The sequence below is a fragment of the Penicillium rubens genome, assembly GCF_028828025.1.
Source record: "Penicillium rubens strain IBT 27055 chromosome Unknown utg000002l_segment0_segment0, whole genome shotgun sequence".
NCBI classification, from domain to species: domain Eukaryota; kingdom Fungi; phylum Ascomycota; class Eurotiomycetes; order Eurotiales; family Aspergillaceae; genus Penicillium; species Penicillium rubens.
In genome coordinates, this window is record NW_026890600.1 from 1,511,160 (window position 1) to 1,528,090 (window position 16,931).

General features: G+C 48.2%; 8 protein-coding genes across 8 annotated transcripts; 3 read left to right on the plus strand and 5 right to left on the minus strand.

Annotated features, from left to right (window-relative positions):
- Positions 1–449: 449 nt before the first annotated feature.
- N7525_003032 (HAD family hydrolase) lies at positions 450–1,286 on the plus strand (the record flags this gene model as incomplete). Its single annotated transcript, XM_002559529.1, has 2 exons — positions 450–503; positions 561–1,286. 2 exons carry the CDS (start codon positions 450–452, stop codon positions 1,284–1,286), a joined length of 780 nt encoding a protein of 259 aa, XP_002559575.1.
- A 304-nt stretch (positions 1,287–1,590) lies between these two features.
- N7525_003033 (60S ribosomal protein uL18) lies at positions 1,591–2,710 on the plus strand (the record flags this gene model as incomplete). Its single annotated transcript, XM_002559528.1, has 3 exons — positions 1,591–1,593; positions 1,742–1,779; positions 1,849–2,710. 3 exons carry the CDS (start codon positions 1,591–1,593, stop codon positions 2,708–2,710), a joined length of 903 nt encoding a protein of 300 aa, XP_002559574.1.
- Positions 2,711–3,368: 658 nt separating this feature from the next.
- N7525_003034 (uncharacterized protein) lies at positions 3,369–4,024 on the plus strand (the record flags this gene model as incomplete). The annotated part of the gene is made up of 2 exons (XM_002559527.1): positions 3,369–3,826; positions 3,892–4,024. 2 exons carry the CDS (start codon positions 3,369–3,371, stop codon positions 4,022–4,024), a joined length of 591 nt encoding a protein of 196 aa, XP_002559573.1.
- A 167-nt stretch (positions 4,025–4,191) lies between these two features.
- N7525_003035 (uncharacterized protein) lies at positions 4,192–5,772 on the minus strand (the record flags this gene model as incomplete). The annotated part of the gene is made up of 1 exon (XM_061212583.1): positions 4,192–5,772. The coding sequence occupies one exon, from the start codon at positions 5,770–5,772 to the stop codon at positions 4,192–4,194; it is 1,581 nt and encodes a 526-aa protein (XP_061069604.1).
- Positions 5,773–7,034: 1,262 nt separating this feature from the next.
- N7525_003036 (uncharacterized protein) lies at positions 7,035–8,181 on the minus strand (the record flags this gene model as incomplete). Its single annotated transcript, XM_061212584.1, has 4 exons — positions 7,035–7,177; positions 7,231–7,344; positions 7,398–7,584; positions 7,645–8,181. 4 exons carry the CDS (start codon positions 8,179–8,181, stop codon positions 7,035–7,037), a joined length of 981 nt encoding a protein of 326 aa, XP_061069605.1.
- Positions 8,182–9,218: 1,037 nt separating this feature from the next.
- On the minus strand, positions 9,219–9,721 carry N7525_003037 (uncharacterized protein; the record flags this gene model as incomplete). The annotated part of the gene is made up of 3 exons (XM_061212585.1): positions 9,219–9,426; positions 9,478–9,593; positions 9,650–9,721. The coding sequence occupies 3 exons, from the start codon at positions 9,719–9,721 to the stop codon at positions 9,219–9,221; spliced, it is 396 nt and encodes a 131-aa protein (XP_061069606.1).
- Positions 9,722–10,480: 759 nt separating this feature from the next.
- On the minus strand, positions 10,481–12,797 carry N7525_003038 (IucA/IucC family protein; the record flags this gene model as incomplete). The annotated part of the gene is made up of 5 exons (XM_061212586.1): positions 10,481–10,712; positions 11,489–11,919; positions 11,980–12,171; positions 12,234–12,334; positions 12,392–12,797. The coding sequence occupies 5 exons, from the start codon at positions 12,795–12,797 to the stop codon at positions 10,481–10,483; spliced, it is 1,362 nt and encodes a 453-aa protein (XP_061069607.1).
- A 2,066-nt stretch (positions 12,798–14,863) lies between these two features.
- N7525_003039 (TauD/TfdA dioxygenase family protein) lies at positions 14,864–16,383 on the minus strand (the record flags this gene model as incomplete). Its single annotated transcript, XM_061212587.1, has 9 exons — positions 14,864–14,993; positions 15,053–15,079; positions 15,139–15,217; positions 15,292–15,419; positions 15,477–15,585; positions 15,640–15,788; positions 15,842–15,915; positions 15,974–16,176; positions 16,356–16,383. The coding sequence occupies 9 exons, from the start codon at positions 16,381–16,383 to the stop codon at positions 14,864–14,866; spliced, it is 927 nt and encodes a 308-aa protein (XP_061069608.1).
- Positions 16,384–16,931: the final 548 nt, after the last annotated feature.

Below are 16,931 nucleotides of genomic sequence, written 5' to 3' on the forward strand. Positions count from 1 at the left end.
ATGCTCAAATGGTGTTAGAAAAGTACCATTGTTGAATCTCCAAAAGTCCCGCGATCCTGCGCGTCCTTATCGATAAGACATCACGTGTCTCCCCACGAACGTGATTTTGCGGGATGGCCAATACCGATTTTAGTAATAGACCACCATGAAATGAGGGAAATGATCTAAGGAACAAAGATTAAGCGATAGTATAATCATTCAAATATGGCTCCAAAACGCTAATTTATTTAATGAAGTTTTTGGTGTGGAGTATATCCTCGGTCTAGAGTTGTATGTACCTCGGCAATCTGACCGTCTTTTATGTTTTAGACCCAGATCGCCTTCAAAGTAATTCAATTCGTCGCGCTTCCAAGGTCATCGCAACTCGTTTGGGTTACGAGTCAGATCTTAACTACAGTATATCTTATAGTGAGCCCTATTATTGCCAGCAGCCTCATTATCGCCCCAAGATGGCAGAGATCAAGCGGCCAGTGGGCCTACTGTTCGACATTGGAGGAGTGTGTGTAAGTCGACCACTTGACCCGGAACATTGAAGATATATATCTCTGACAATTCTCTAGGTTGTATCTCCGTTCCAGGCTATTCTTGACTATGAAATTGCCCACAACATCCCACCAGGATGGGTCAATTTCAGTATCTCGCGAACATCGCCGAACGGTAGCTGGCACAAGCTCGAGCGAGGCGACATCAAGATGGACGCCGACTTCTTTGCGGGGTTCAACGCGGACCTAAGAAACCCCGAGCTATGGAAACAATTCCACCAACAACTTCAAAAGAAACAAGGCACAAGTGGCTCTACCATCCCTCCGCTACCGACGGTGGATGCAGAATGGCTATTCTGGGAGATGATGCGGATATCTCGTACACCAGACCGATATATGTACCCAGCTCTGAAGAAACTGAGAGAATCGGGACAGTTCCTGATGGGCGCTCTATCCAACACCGTTATATTCCCCGACGGACATGAATACAATAATGCATCTGACGTTAAGAACCAATTTGATTTCTTTATCTCCTCTGCGCACACAGGCCTCCGAAAGCCCGACCCGAAAATCTACCAGGTGGCGTTACAGGAGATGGACACTTTAGCTAAGAGGCGAGGATTGGCCGGATCTAATCCCGACGACGTTGTGTTCTTCGATGACATTGGCGAGAACTTGAAGGGGGCGAAGAAAGCCGGCATGCGTACGGTCAAAGTCACACTTGGAAAGACCCAAGATGCGGTCAAAGAGCTGGAGAAGCTCACAGGCCTTCAGTTGCTGGACGAGGACAAGGCACGATTGTGAGCCGCTGTATGTTGTACATAGAAAGTTGGTTATTTCGAGATGAATATCAGTATTATATGTAGAAAGGATGGAGAATAAGAATTCAGAACGTTTTCTTAATTTTTCTCAATTTTTTCCGAATTTATTGTTCTTTTTCTCTTTTTTCCCCATAGTCAAGAAAATTGATGTTCCCACTCGTCGCCGACCTCACTTTCTGGAGGGGGATGCAGCCACGCTAAGCGAAATCCCGCACAAAGTCGACCCACGAAATTTCTCACCTTCCTCTTCTTCGTCCATCCCCAACGCCCCTCGACACCCCGTCAAAATGGTGAGTATCGCTGATGGCTGAAAAAAGTCATTATGTATTCCCTTTGCATTTTATTCTCTCTCCGATCCATATCGGAGCCGGGTCCCTGCAAGTTGCTTCGGCGTAATTTCTGAAGCGTTAATTGCTGACTCGCGATCTTGCTTTACAGCCTTTCACCAAGACCGTCAAGAACAACGCCTACTTCAGGTGAGTTGAGAATATTCTAATTCTTTTAATTTTTCTGGGGCCTACGTTTGCTGACTTTTCCAATTACAGTCGCTTCCAGACTAAGTACCGTCGCCGCCGCGAGGGTAAGACCGACTACTATGCTCGCAAGCGCCTGATCACCCAGGCCAAGAACAAGTACAACGCGCCCAAGTACCGCATGGTCGTTCGCTTCACCAACCGCGACATCGTCACCCAGATTGTCTACTCTGAGGTCACCGGTGACAAGGTCCTCGCCTCTGCCTACGCCCACGAGCTCCCCCGCTACGGTATCGACCAGGGTCTTACCAACTGGGCTGCCGCTTACGCTACCGGTCTGCTCCTTGCCCGCCGTGTCCTGAAGAAGCTCAACCTTGACGAGCAGTTCAAGGGTGTCGAGGAGGCTGACGGTGAGCACACTCTCACCGAGGCCATCGAGACCGAGGATGGTGAGCGCCGCCCCTTCAAGGCCTTCCTCGATGTTGGTCTTGTCCGCACCTCCACCGGTAACCGCGTCTTCGCTGCCATGAAGGGTGCCTCCGACGGTGGTATCTTCATCCCCCACTCCGAGCGCCGTTTCCCCGGTTACGACATCGAGTCCGAGGAGCTCGACGCCGAGACCCTCAAGGGTTACATTCACGGCTCTCACGTCTCCGAGTACATGGAGACCCTCGCCGATGAGGATGAGGAGCGCTACAAGTCCCAGTTCATCAAGTACATCGAGAACGAGATTGATGCTGGTGACCTCGAGGAGATCTACGCTGATGCCCACAAGGCCATCCGCGAGGACCCCTTCAAGGCCGATGAGAACGCTGGCCCCAAGAAGACCAAGGAGGAGTGGAAGGCCGAGTCCAAGAAGTACAAGGTCGCCCCTCTCACCCGCGAGCAGCGCAAGGCTCGCGTCGAGGAGAAGATCCGCCAGCTTGCTGCTTAAGCGTCTCGCTTCTTATCTTTCCGACCAAAAGTTCCTACCAATATTTCAATTGAGGGAATGGGCTACTGCCGGCGTTTTATTCATGTGATGTAGTTTTTGACGGATCATGGCACATACCACTTTTTATTTTTATTATCGGAAGGGGGTTTTCCTTGGGAGCAATTAGTTCGGTGTTCATCTAAGGCAATTTTCTTTACTCAGTTCTAACTGCTCCCCTGCCAATGTCCATCTGTCTTGTTCCCTCATTTGTCTCATGTGCATCTGCCTGTAGCTGGGATCAGTAAAGTGTACTATAACCCGAGTATATATGTTGAGTATGATTGTAATTGCATCATGCCATTGTGCTAGTGTGAGACCAAAAAAAACTAGCCTAATTAAAATTAGATCGACGCCATGCACAAGCGCCAATATTATTGTGATAAGTGGCCCCCAGCCCCAGTGCATTGCCAGCACAGCAACTGGCTGTTCAACCAGCAAGGATGCAGAAAAAGAAAAGAAAACAAAAGAAAGGGGACTAGATAGTTCCATTGTTTACCATCAATCCAGCAATCCCCGCTTTTAAAAAGCCTTTTGGTCCCCGAAATCATGAGATCACAATAATTTCACCCCCTTGTATATATATTCCCCCCATCTACATAGACATATTCACATATCCATCATGAGAAGATATCAACAACATACCCACGCAAGCTGGCACCGCGCCTACGCAGATAAATTCGATTGCCCTTGGTGCCAAACCCCTCACCGACCAGAAAGCACAACACCTCAGAACCACCAGAACCAGCACAGCAGCAAGCACTCCGCCAAGGGCTCAGACAATGGCAGGACCAGCAGACCAAATGCTACATCGACACCAGTTGGCCGTCGGATAACTCACAAGAGCTCTGACGTTCCCATCGAAGACCATGCTGCCGGTACCCCGCTCCAGTCACAGACTCCAGATTCAGCTCCGGACGCGAATGACGAAGACAATCCAGGGTCGGAATCCGATTCAAATTATGCGCAGTACAATATGGGACGGACTGCTGGGCATGATGGTCTGCATACCGCGTCAGATCCGCCGCGTCCGCCGCTTCCTGAGCGGTGGACAAAGGAGGTTGAGGATCGGGAGCATGAGTAGGCGTTTCTAGTTGATGGCTTTGGTTATAGCTGGTTCGTCCTTGTGCTAACGGGGGGTATAGTGCTGCGGAATGGAGCCCACCACCCGTGGAAGATTGGCGCTCTCAGCTAGGTACGCCTGGGGTGTCTGGAATCCCCGGCGATGAAAAGATTGGCTCTCCGGAGTTGAATGTGAGGGAGTCAGAGCAGTCTTGAGGAAGACTTGGTTGAAATAGATCGAGTCAAAACATTCACATTAAACTACAGATACCACGATTTTGTTCTGCTCGAGTTTCCACTGAACATAGTATTTCATCGATCCATTCTCACTCCAGTCATCCCCATTATTTATCGCCGTCAGCGTCTTTGATGCACGATTTGAGTCACGGTTCTTCCTCTACATCTTCGAGTCTTCCACCTGCGAGGAGTGTATCATTGCATCTTTGAAAATAGCGTTTCTCCTTAGCAATCATTTGATCAACTTTCTTGCGGAGGCTCCTGCCTTGGGTGCTATTCGCGTATGGAGCCAGTAGAGACTTGGCCCTCTCATGCTTGAGTCTCGACTCTTCTTCCATGAGTAACAGCAGTGTCATTTGAGCTTCGGGTGTCCATGCCTCAGAGACATCCTCAGCCTGGGCCACGAGTGAACACTCAGTCTCCTCCAAGTCGGCGAGCATCGCCGCTGCACCTCTCTCTACTGCTTTGAGGGCTTCTTGGGAGTCTTCGCTCGATCCCTGGCGTAGGATGGCTTTAGCCTTGTCATGCCCCTTGACTATCTCTTCCCGTGCCTTGTCTAACAAGCGGAGTTCTTCATCAATATCCGGCTCAGCTGCGGCTGCTTCCCGCGCCCTTTGCAGCAGGTCGGCGGCATCCAGTGGCTGAGATTCAGACTGAGATTGGGTTCGAGACTCTGCCTCCCCGGATGGAGCTGGTGGTGCGTACCAGGCCTTGTCACTAGCCTTGCGCATGTCTTCAGCCATCATCTGGAATACCTTGCGATAGTCGTCCGGTGCTTCCCAGAGGGTGCCTATCCTCTGCCTGTTGAGACGAAGCCGCCTGCGATGACGGCCGATCCTCTGTGGGTTGCCAGTCATCATCGCATTCTCGTGATTCTCATCGAGCTCAACTTGCTCGAGGCGTGGATCGGGGTATTCCTTTTTGAGCTGCTCCATCACTTCCTCCGAGTCACACAAGCCCCAGTACGGCCGTCTTCGACTGTACTCCAGTGCCAGGAGAAGGAAAGGGCCTTCCTTGCCCTTAATTTGAGACAGTAGGGACTTGGCCGTTTCCCAGTCCTCTTCCAGCTCGGCAACTTTTGCTTGCCTTTCCAATTCTCTGTTGAGTAGGATTTGGACACGGCGAGTCTCGTCCAATTCCTTCAAGCGTTGATCACGAACTGTCTTGTCTGAGATCTGAAGAAACCGAGACTTGGCCTCCTCATAGTCACCCCGCTCTATTGCTTCCTCGCTCATCGCGATGAGTTCTTGGTCTGAGTGTTCCGTCGAAGCAGGACGAGAGTGCGTAAAAGGATCTTGAGGATACGTGTGAACAGAAGAACTACCAGGGATGGTATGCTGGGACCCAAAAGGATCTTGAGGATACGTGTCCACAGAAGAAGTATGCCGGGACACTAAGTGATAGAATGGGCGATGTCGTGAGCGAGGGAGCGTCGCGTCGACAAGCTCCATCTGGGAGATAAGTTCCTGCAAGAGTTGTCTCATTTGACCATTGAGAACTTTGGCAGGAGTCGCACGATATTGTCGGATCTTCATTTGCACGTACTTCTTGACACGGTTCACGTCCCAGCCCGAGTTGTCAAACTCAAAAGCGACATGGCGCCAATAAGTATTATTGCCTCGCCGCTCTGTGTACAAGTGTTTGTGCGCGACGCAGATTCGCAGAAGATCAAACTGCTGAGGCAGGGTTAACACACACGATGGATGATGGCCCAATTCATGCTGCATTGGTGCGCTCGTGGTGGCAGACGGCTCAGGGAGTATTGGGGTCAGTGACGGGTCAGGGCGAGGGCCTGACGAGTCGAGAATTAGCATATAACACCATATGGAATATTTTCGTAATTGGCATACTTGTTAAGTCTATGGCCTGGTCCGACATATTGAAGAGGTAGGAGATATGAGATAGGCCGAGAACGACGTGTCGCGTCTTACAAAATTGGAGATTAGCTAGGCACAAAAGGTGAAACGATAAGATGATGTTTCTAATACATCGGAAGGAACTGGGACATACTTAAGAGGCTCATAGAAGTCCAGATCGAAGTGGATTGGATATAAGCACTGGAGGGCGCATATGCAAACAACTGAGATATCTCCGGGTCTTTTATCTCGATCCTCGAATGACTGTCACTAGCATGTATAGCATCAAGTAATATTTGTAGGTCAACTCGGCTGTCTAGTCATAAAGATGCAGGGGTGGAAGCAGAACTTAGTTGAAATGTGGGTGAGGTATGCGACGCGTTTCGTTTTGGGGCTAGGGCCCCTAGCTGACGGGGACTAGAAAAAAGTTGACGGGGACTAGACTTTTTTCTAGTCCCCCTCAGCTAGGACCCGCAGAAAATAGCAATGTACCCGGCCATATGTTTAGTTATCTCTATAACTATGACTTTATAAATTGCTTGGGTTCAATATAAACCCACTAGTCCTAACCGGTCTCTAGCATATGACTTCCAAGATTGGATATGAAAGTATATGATATGCAAACCGTGCCGGTTAATTCTTCTTGCCCGTATAGCTATAGCACTAATCAAGCGAAGGAAACCTCTAAATATATAAGATATCTAAGGAAACTCATAGCTAAAATGGGCATGTAAAGAGACTACCAAAACAGATATAACAACCTTGGAAGGGGGCTGTATAAGCGGCTTACTATTCTTTCTTCTACGTAGGCTATAACTCGAGCAAAAGCGAGGTTATTTACCTCAATTACTATAAGATCATGCTTTAGCTAGGCCCAGGGTACATCGATCATCTTAATCCGGAGATAATTTTTAGCCCCTTCGGTTACTTGTTCACACATATAGTGAACTGCTAACCCAATGAGTGAAACTGAGTATAGGAAAGTAGAAATGAAGAAAGGTTATGGCATCCTCATAGCCCACTAAGCTACCGTACATGAACAGTAGAGTACGTAGATGATAACTATTCATAGCTATTTGACAACCATTCATTTAGACTTCGTTTATACCAGGGCTTGCACCACTACAGAATGGCTAGTAGGCAAACTCCTGGCCAACAAGCTTTTCGCTCAAATGCCAAAGTCTCTTCGCTTCCAGGCTGCTGGTTGCCCATGACTTGATCGTGTCTGCTAGAGGATTCCCGATCCGACAGTCTATCAGATACGCACCATTATGGGCTATCGAAGTCCTTAGCTTGCTATTCAGTCCATCGAAAAGGAATTCACTTTACCATTCAGACCCGGACCAAACGCTGCGTAAACGTGAGTCGCCACACCTTGATCTGGCGTTTTTAACTTGAGTTCCCCCCAGCCTTCACGGTTTCCTAACGCTTTATCGGCATCACCTATGCCAGTAAGTAATTTTTCCCAATTGGGAAATGAGTATATTAATACTTACGCAGTCCACCAAAATCCGTTTCTATATCCAAGTGGTTGGCGATATTGGTCCAGATCACACCAGGATGAAGACTGAAGGCGAGAAGATTATGCTTGATGCCAAGTTTTTCCGCGAGTGAGATGGACATCAACATGTTGGCAGTTTTTGACTGGCCATAAGCATACCATTTGTTGTAACTCTTCCCATCCTGAGTATATTTAGTTAGTGGCCCGTACACTTGAGAAGAAGTTCAAGTTCCATGTCTTACATCGAAATTGTAGTCGTCAAACCGGAAGGGATTTAGGCGATGGCCGTCGCTGCTCACCATGACCACACGGGGGCTCTCGGAGGCCAGGATCTTCTTCATAATAAGATTGGTAAACAGAAAAGGGCCAAGATGGTTAGTCGCCAACTGGGATTCAAAGCCGTCGTCAGTGACCTTGTACTCCGGAGCCATGATGCCTGCATTGTTGACCAGCACGTCAATGACCGGGACATCATCCCAGGAGTTGACGTCAGCTGCCGCCTGGCGGACGTTTTTGAATGAACCGAGATCCAATTGGAGGATGCGAGTCTTCACGTTTGGTTGTGCAGCGCTGAGCTCGTTGGCCGTCTGCTGGGCTTTATCTGGGTTGCGGGCGGCGAGAATAAGGCATGATGGGCCTGCTTTGGCGATGGATTGGATGAAATACCCGCCCAGAGAACCTGGAGAGATACCAGTTGCCAGAACAACTTTGTCTTTGATGAGGTCGGCGTAGTCGTTGACCAGCTGGGTGGCCGTGGTGTCAGCGCCGTACGGAGCCATGGTCAACAAATTAATTGGGCCAGGAAAGAGGAAAGAAGCAAGTTCGATGGGATTTACTGGTGACTAAATAACTGTTATACAAATGCAAGAGACGCGTTATCGGTCATTCGATCACAAGGTCGATCCGCAAAGTCCGCTAAGTCCGACTGGGGCGTCAGATTTCCCTATACAACTAGCCTTAACGCTATTATACCAGCAGCGGCACTACTTTAAAAGCTAGGATAGTATATTATCTATTCCGATATAAGTATGTTAAGGCCGGGCTCCATGCGGCGGAGTGGGTTAACACGAATAGCAAAGTCGGGGCCTCCTAGTGGAACCCTAAACGATGCCAAGCTCGGAGTTAAGGGGATATGTTTATATGGAGGCAACAACACTAATTCTACCTACCGGTAGGTATACCTAGGTAGGTACGTATTGAATTACTAATTAACTTCTAAAGAGAAGCATCGCCTATCGCCTATGTATGCACACATTTGCTCCCGGGCTGCAAATTAATGTACAACTAGAGGACCATAGAAAACATCATTTAGGATTCCAACCCGGAAGAGCTAAAGAATTGCCCGGCAAATACCGCTTCCTAGTAGCCTTAAAACTTGCTATCCAGTGCTTGAAGTTGCAGCAAGCCTTGTTGTCCCTTGGAATTTCCGTCGACAGGAGCAACATTACGGACGTTGTCTGCTAAAGGAAACATATCTTCCGACGTTGACGCTTGTAGGCCACGACGCTGCCCGGAATGCAGCTTCGACTAGCTTTATGAGCATCAGATCGCTTCCTTTTGCACCGAGGATAGTGCTCCTGATCGGCCTGTGCTCAAGTCTGCCTGAGATTCGTGATTGATAGGGCATTTGTCCAACTAAAGATGACGATTGTGAGTAATTCACAAGGACGAGAAGAGCCAGAATAAGAGATAAGCGTTAAAGATACTAACAAGGTAGCACAAGTTAAGGGATTCCGAGGATAGGAGAGATGAACTTTTCACCAATGGTTCTAGCACTTAATGGGCTCCTAGGTCATCTAGTCAGTTTTCAGGTAAATTATGGAAAATCCAAGACCACGGGAAACGACTCATTAGGGATATCCCGATATTTCGGGTTAGCAGAGCTATATAGCATAATCATAATGGCCTCAGACAGTGTGTTCGGATCTTGTGAGAAGACCTTTTTGTCAAACCATCTCTGGAATACTTTCAGTTCTTCGCGGTAGGTATTGTACTCGTCGGGAGTGACCTCTTTGCCGATTCCCCTAGATGGAGTGTTAGATTTTCTTTTTGCTTGATAATAATCAAATTCTTACCATCTATAATGCAAGACTGGGCCTTCAAATGGAAGATTCTCATATTTGGAGCTATATTTTGATCGGAAGTCGTTAAGTCCGTGATAGTAGTCATAGCACATAGACCAGAACGCACTCTGTATGGTACAAAGTCAGTCTCACTTCCAAACTAGTGAGTGAATTGAATACCAACCTTGGACAGGTAATGCTTCAGTGGCTTTCCGTTCGCCTCCGACGGTGGGGGGGGGGGGGGCACTGTTCCCATCTCTCAGCGAGACTAGGTAATATTCACCCGCTTAGTCCCCAAAAACCCCTCGATAACTCCAACAAATTCATCCACCATGGCTTGATGCTGGGGGTTGCTGTTGTCTCGATCACTGAACTGTGTTGGCCAGCAGAAGGTTATCCCAACGTCGTCCGTCCTTCCGGAACCATGATCTCTCCCCTCTCGGTCGTATACGACGGTGTTACGAAGCCTGGGATCATAACAGAGTCGATATTGTCATATAACGACTCAGCTTCATTTCACACGTCACATGAGACTCATATCCCATGTTATGTCGCGACCCCCTTTGAAGAAAATCTTCAATACGAGTGCCAATTCCTTCATATCCATGGATGGTTGGTATTATTGCCTTAGTGAAAAACACGCCCCCGAACCTCCCCAGCCACAGAGTACTCCCATAATGTGGAATCCTAGGATAACCACTGGTCGCCTCTGGGAAACTTTAGTTCATTCTTTTTGGATGGCTGCTAGGCACATGAAATCCTCTCCTTCATTAACAAAGATTAAGTAGATAACCCATTCCCCAAAGGTCAGTTTCCGCCGCTTCGCACACGCGGAACAGAATCAACAAACATACCACACAGGCAAACAGACACCACCAACCATTCTGCAAGCTCTCCGCATACATCTCGATGATCAACTGGTGCATTCACCTTTGAACTGCGTCTTCACCTTCTGCACATCCGAAAGGGTGACCCCAGTCTGCCGAACAGTCAAAGCCAGGTGGTGCAGCTTGGTTCACAGCACATTCTGGTAGACTGCGGTGTATATGACGATACCGAATATATCACCGACAGTCTGGATGAAGATAACCAACCCCGTGCTTATGCTGATGCGCATGGGCTTGACCGGAAACTGCGACCTGACCAGGAGACCTTTCATGACGGCACCCTGCTCAATACCAAGGATGATCAACCCCACGATCGCTTCTGCGCTACTTGTTCCCGCAGCCCAGCGCGCGATCAGGACGCTGCTTAAGAGGCTTCTTGACTCTTATTCACCACGCCCTTCACTGGGTGTCTCTCAGTTTGCCCCTTAAGCACACATCACGGGCATTCCAACTAGGACAACACCGCTTCAACCGATCAAGAACGGTTTCAGGCCCCCGCGTCTATGGCCTCAGAGCCACATTCGGTACGTCTCTCTCAAGGTACTATGACAAGGTCAGCTGGCAGGTGGAATCTTAGGGTATTTCTCTAAAAGCTCACATCGCGATATTTGCTGGCCAACTTCATTCGTATGAAGCACTTGAAAGTCATCGTCTCCCTCAAGAAATAATCGCGTATCGTGCGACCTCGGGCGTGAGAGCACAAAGCTTTTGAGAGCTCTTCTCGCACTATTTCCCAACCCGCCTCTGTTTCGAGTCCAAGAGCATGCAAAGAATGACCCACATGACTCTGCAGCAGGGAATGATGGACCTTGTTCCATACGGCCTTTAAGTCGTGGGTAATAGTGGCACCGTTCGAGGGAATAGAACTGAGATCATAGTGCATAGTCTGTAATGTGGGTTTGTGCAATCTTGTACCCCCAAAGTCTCGAAAAGCAAATCCCTTGATGTTCTTGGTCCTGGAACAGACGCGAACTACCACGTTCTGGCCATGAGCCTCTAGTCCAATGCCATAGTGGACTAACGGGGATAGTATAAGCTGAAACAGGATGGAAATATATCTGGTGACTGGTTGTTAGATCCAAGACAATTGATTGCGGTAAGCCAATTGGAGATCTTCACGCAAAGCGCACACATACCTCCTAAACCATGTACGAATCTCTTCTAGACTCCTTAGGCCGAATAGAATTTCTGCATATGTCCGATAGTCATCGATAGGTCTCTCGAACAACGCTGCAGCAACTACCAGCGCCTCTCCATTTTCTCTCGCTCTGTCTTGCAGGTCATGACGCAAAATGCATGACAGGTGTCGTGCCTCATCAAAGTTGTCCTGGCCACCAGAAACACCTGCGACTTCGTCGAATATCCAAAGGTCTGGGGGCAGAACGCTCTTAAGGATATTTGTCAAAACTGGTCCCAGTGCTGTTGTCCACGGAGTTATCGTCCTCAAGGAAGATGTGATTTGACAAGCCAGAGAAAGTTTAAGGTGATAAGGGAAGCCCAATTCGGGTTCAAGGGAAACCGTTCGCATTGAGGCCTGTGCCTGAGCTCGTAATTGCACGGACTTGACCTGTACAGCGTCTGGAAAGTGGAGTAAAACGGATGGTAACTGCCGGACGAAACAAGGTACCGTGCATCTCTCAGCAGACCGGGGAATGCCAAGTTTGTCCAGGAGGGGCTGGATGGCTTTGTCAAATGGTCCTGAAACCCGCAGTTTGCTTCGCGGTAGGGTCACAAAGCAAATTAGTGGCGCAGTCATGTCTAGTAGGTCGTCTGGATGGACGAGTATTACGGGTGGTTGAGAAAGACATGTTCTGTGCAGCTGCAGACGTCGCATACGTCAGATTCTCCTCTATTAGAATTGAGCGGTTGACTTCAACTTACTGGGTGAGTAGGGTGACCGAAATAAATCGACCTCTCCCATGCAATAAACGGCGAGTCGAGGGATGGTGTCGGCGACTTTCGAGCGATTTCAAGCCATTTTTCTAACCTCCGGGTTAACTAACTACCTATGTCCCAAATTGCGGCTGTTCGGATCCAACCTTGATTAGCAACGGAATTTTGAAGCTCTTCAATTAGAGTCTCCTGGGCATGTTGCGTGATCCCGCCTGGCAGCCAATCTCCAATGAATCGAAAAATATTACCCGGATCCCATTCTTCAACAGATTCTGTATTTTCCGTTTGAAGCAACACGGGTGGAATTAAATCTCCCGGCCGGACAATGGAGATGATTTTGCCTTCGGCGACGTCAAGAAAGGCCGCGTCCCGGATACGGCATTTAATTTTCTTCCCATCAACAGATAGGGGGTTGCTAAGAACCATATGGCCTTGTGACGCAGTGGCCGACGGATCAAGTGTAGGAGTTCCTAGTTCCTCGTTGGCAATCTGGGCAACAAGTCGTCGTGTTGTTTCGAAGAGGGCTAACTGCCTCTCAGATTTGATGAGCATATTGCATCAAAATGATAAAGAATATGATGCTCGCAACAGCAATGATGAAGAGACAGGGCCGCAGGAGTAAGCACTTTCTTGAAGGGACTCTGTGCTATATCGCTTGCCAGTGGAAATGAGCGGCGAAGAAACCGGTAAGAAATAGGTCACTGGAATGTCCAGTAGATATGCCGGGTGCCCTATGCTAAAAATGACAACGCGGCAAGTACACGAATAGCGGAGTCCGACATGTAGGATCTTAGGGTCTGAGAATTGGAGATCGCCTGCATACTCTGTCTGATCTTAAATGGCTACGTAAACCCAAGTGACCCTATGTGTAATCACTGTATCAACCCTTTGCGCTCGTTGTACCACTGGAGGGTCATCTACGTAACAGGGACGAATGCGGAACCACCCTGCAAGCAGCTCTGGAGACCACCGTATTACTCGAGGAGGATAGCTAGACGGCCCCCAGTGTTACTTTGGTGGACAGGAAATACAGTGTAACGCAGGGGCAGTTTCTTCCGTCCAGGAAGTAAAGCAGAGACTTCCTATTCCCCACCGAGACTGAGTACAGCAGTCAGGCCGGATTGCGTGCCGTATTTGAGAGATCAGCCGGGGAAGTGATATGATTGCAAACATTCTACTTACACTTCTCATCAGCCCATCTCGTACAAGTGCAAAAGTGGTGCTCGCATTCGTGATTATCAATAGACTCGCCGACTGCGATGCTTGACGAAGGAATCCAGTCTGAACGAAACCACTAACTCCTGGTTACAGATTAAGCGAAACTGGTATGCTGATGGGAGGGTGCGATTAAGTTTACGTGCCATCGAAAAGGCAATGGCTGATGAGTTTGCGTGACCTGAGTTTGGTACAAGCTAGGAAATTGGTATTTATCGCCCATTCCAAAGGAAGCATGAAATGGTTAGGGGATCAACTTGAGCATACCATGTTTTTGAAAGTTTGTTGAATTATTTGACTGAGACAGACGCTATGGGTTGTCCCCCATTGTGCAAGGCTGGCAAATATACGATACACCCTAGCTGGATTGAAAGGAGTTGTAGGAGGCTGTGGGCCGATGAAACAATTATTGCTTTCTGTGGTCGCTTTAAAGTTTGGAATATGGTCTGAGCCATATACCTAGCTAGGTGGTATGTCATGCCGGTAAGTTCGGTAGATAGTTCGCCCCACATGTAGCATGCCAAACTTTCGGGTCGGTGCCCGCCGGGCCGCCATTAGCCTCAAAATATGGAACCAGTGGCTTGGTACGCTAAGCCACCTGGCACCTGGTCTTGATGTCAACACGTAATACCATTCCATTATCCCATACCGGAAATCATCTGCCTATAGTGTGACTGTACCCAGGTAGCCACCATGCAGATCTCTACCTGCTCTCGGAGATCGTGCGAATTGCAGGGTTGCAGTTACACTACAGAATTTTTGACCTGGTAAAGTTTTACCTTCGCCATAGCTAAACTTCGCTTAATCCCTCCGAATTCGTAATATAATCTTCAGCAATATGGCACATAGGGCTGCGTCTCAGTTAACGACACCACCCTTAACTAGTTATTGGTCTCTCTGGCCACAGAATGACGATTAAGCACCCCTTTCAATGTCGTATTATCTGATTCGAGCAAATTCGCTCGCGTTGTTGGGAAAAACAGTAGGCCGTGATCACTAATTAAAAACAATAACCACAAGCCGTCAGTGTCCAAGAGTTGGTATATCCTTCTGACGGCACAACATTCCACCGTTAATAAAATGCTCATGAGTCAGTCCATGGTTGAGACATCACAAAACTATAATAGCTACTATTGCTTTCCGCAGACCATTCGGTGCGAATTTCAGGCAATAATTATTGGCAGTAACCACAGGATACATTAGACATCTCTACACACTTGGTCCTCTTCGGCAACATACGGCATCCCAGGCCATTCTGTTTTTCAATTTTATCCAGTGTGTTGTAATTGCCCTTCAATTATTATGAATTCCTGCCTTGAGACATATCGTACCGTTCATTTAGAAGGGAAATAGTGATTGTGAAAACTAACACGGTACATGACACCAAATCTGAAGTGAAAGAATTACATGGTTGTACTTCTCATTCGATCTCTGCGAAAGCACTCCTCGCGGGACAAAGACCCAGGGTCGCAGTAGAATCTACCAGTGAGACTGGTGACGCGTAGAGCCATCCGCTCCTCATTAGAGAGGTCACTGTGTTCTATATTAGTACATGGGCCCCTTATCGTTTTAAGCAGGGAGGTCAAACATACTAAGTGCCAGCGTGGAGGACAGTCCGACTGTGTAGGTTTCTGTTAGCCTTTGGTCAAAGAAATGTATTGTACCTGAGATAGCATACTTGTCCCAAATCACGACATCATCAGGTTCCCACCGGTGGCGGTACTGCAAATCGTGATTGTCTGTGATGAGCTTCAAGACTGAACCATAATTAGCACAAGAACCACAATAGGAGGATTTAGGTAAGGCTCTTGGTGAGGGGCTTCCCACGCACAGTAGGCCTTCATCAGCTCATGTTCATAGTCGGTGACTCCATCGATCTTTCCTTTTGCGCGCATCGAAATTGGACTGAAACCCCATAGTGCTTTCCAACCAGTGACGGGGTTTGTCACTACCAGTGGACTGCTCGATTTCAGATTAGCAACACGCACAAGAGCTGGGCTGGGAGCTGCGCCTTACTGTCTTGCTTGAAAGCTGCCACCAACATTGTCAGGATGGCCTCGAGGACCCAGCCAAAGCTTGATTCCTTTATCTGCAAGCGGCATAATATCCGGCTCGTGATGTGTGGCTTCATTGTGTTGCGAATTAGCTTTTTTCCTCTTGCATATATCGATTGACGTACATGACAAGGAATCGGCCAGTCTTTGCCATGGCTCAGACAATCTGTCATAGGCTCCATAACAGGAAGCAAAAAGCGTATCTCCACCGGTCCTTGGAGTTTTTACCATTTTCATCGCGATGTAGTCCGAGGGGATATTCTCGTATGAGGTGCTTTCTGGCATTAGCCCGAGGGAAAAGGAGGTGGGAGTAGACGCGAGACTTACTCTGCGTGCCAACCTCGGCTGGCAAACTGCTTGTGCTTTGTGTTCAGATAATCATCAAATTTGTCGCGATTATGCTAGATCCCTAGTCAGTTACATTCGAGCGCTGCGATCGGGTCATCCAGTCATACATACTTCAGAGGACACGACGTAAACTTCGGGGTCAGATAAGACGTGATCATTGCCCAGACAAACATTAACCTCGGGGTGTATCGGGTTAACATGCAGTTTCCCTTCATCTGGCTTTCCTGTTAATTCTCCCATTCTTTGAACGAGGTATTTCAGCTCCTGTATTTCAATATCCTGGCGGCGTAGGACAACCACACCGCGCTCAGATGCTGTATTTCATCGTTAGCGCCCATTGTCCTTATATCGCCTCTAGCTTGTCTTCACTTGCCGGTGATCGCCATATCCTTGATCTTGCTGTCATCAGCAATGATTTCGGACAGCTGAACGTCTGGGTACTCTCTCCCTAAAGCATGCGACGCATCGACATGGGCGTATGCGTCCAACGCACCACAGGTGCGCATGCGTGGATGAACCATTTTGTGTTTGTTGCCAGGTCCGATTCGGCTTATTACTCGTCTGGAATGTAATCAGTCTGTAAATGGCAGGATAGGTGCTCTTATATATCTTTACTATAGAAAAGCTTTCCACACGTTACCCCGGAAGCCTGCCCAACCTGGAAAAGATAATGGTTACGCGTCCGGAAATGTCTTAGCTCAACTGATACTGGTCCTTCCGAGCGCGGCAATGGGGAGTTAACGGTCGACCGATCTTCCCTTTTCACCGTTACATGGCTTGCTCGTTATATTTATTCTATCACTATGTGTATTATTTTACGTCTCGTATTAAAACAAAATGCTGATGCCATTAGCCTTGAAAGGAATGTGCTGTGGCCAGGTATGTGCCTGTTCAGCCAGCCACTCAGTGAATAGCCCGACGCAACTGGGAATACGGGTTTTAGGGTCAAGTACAGATCTCTAAATTGGTTCCACCAAAATCGCAAGTCTCTAAGTATGGTCATTCCAAAGTGTTTCTATGTACATTGGTTGATATAATGTCTTCCACCCTTAGTACGGGAAGGCCTTTG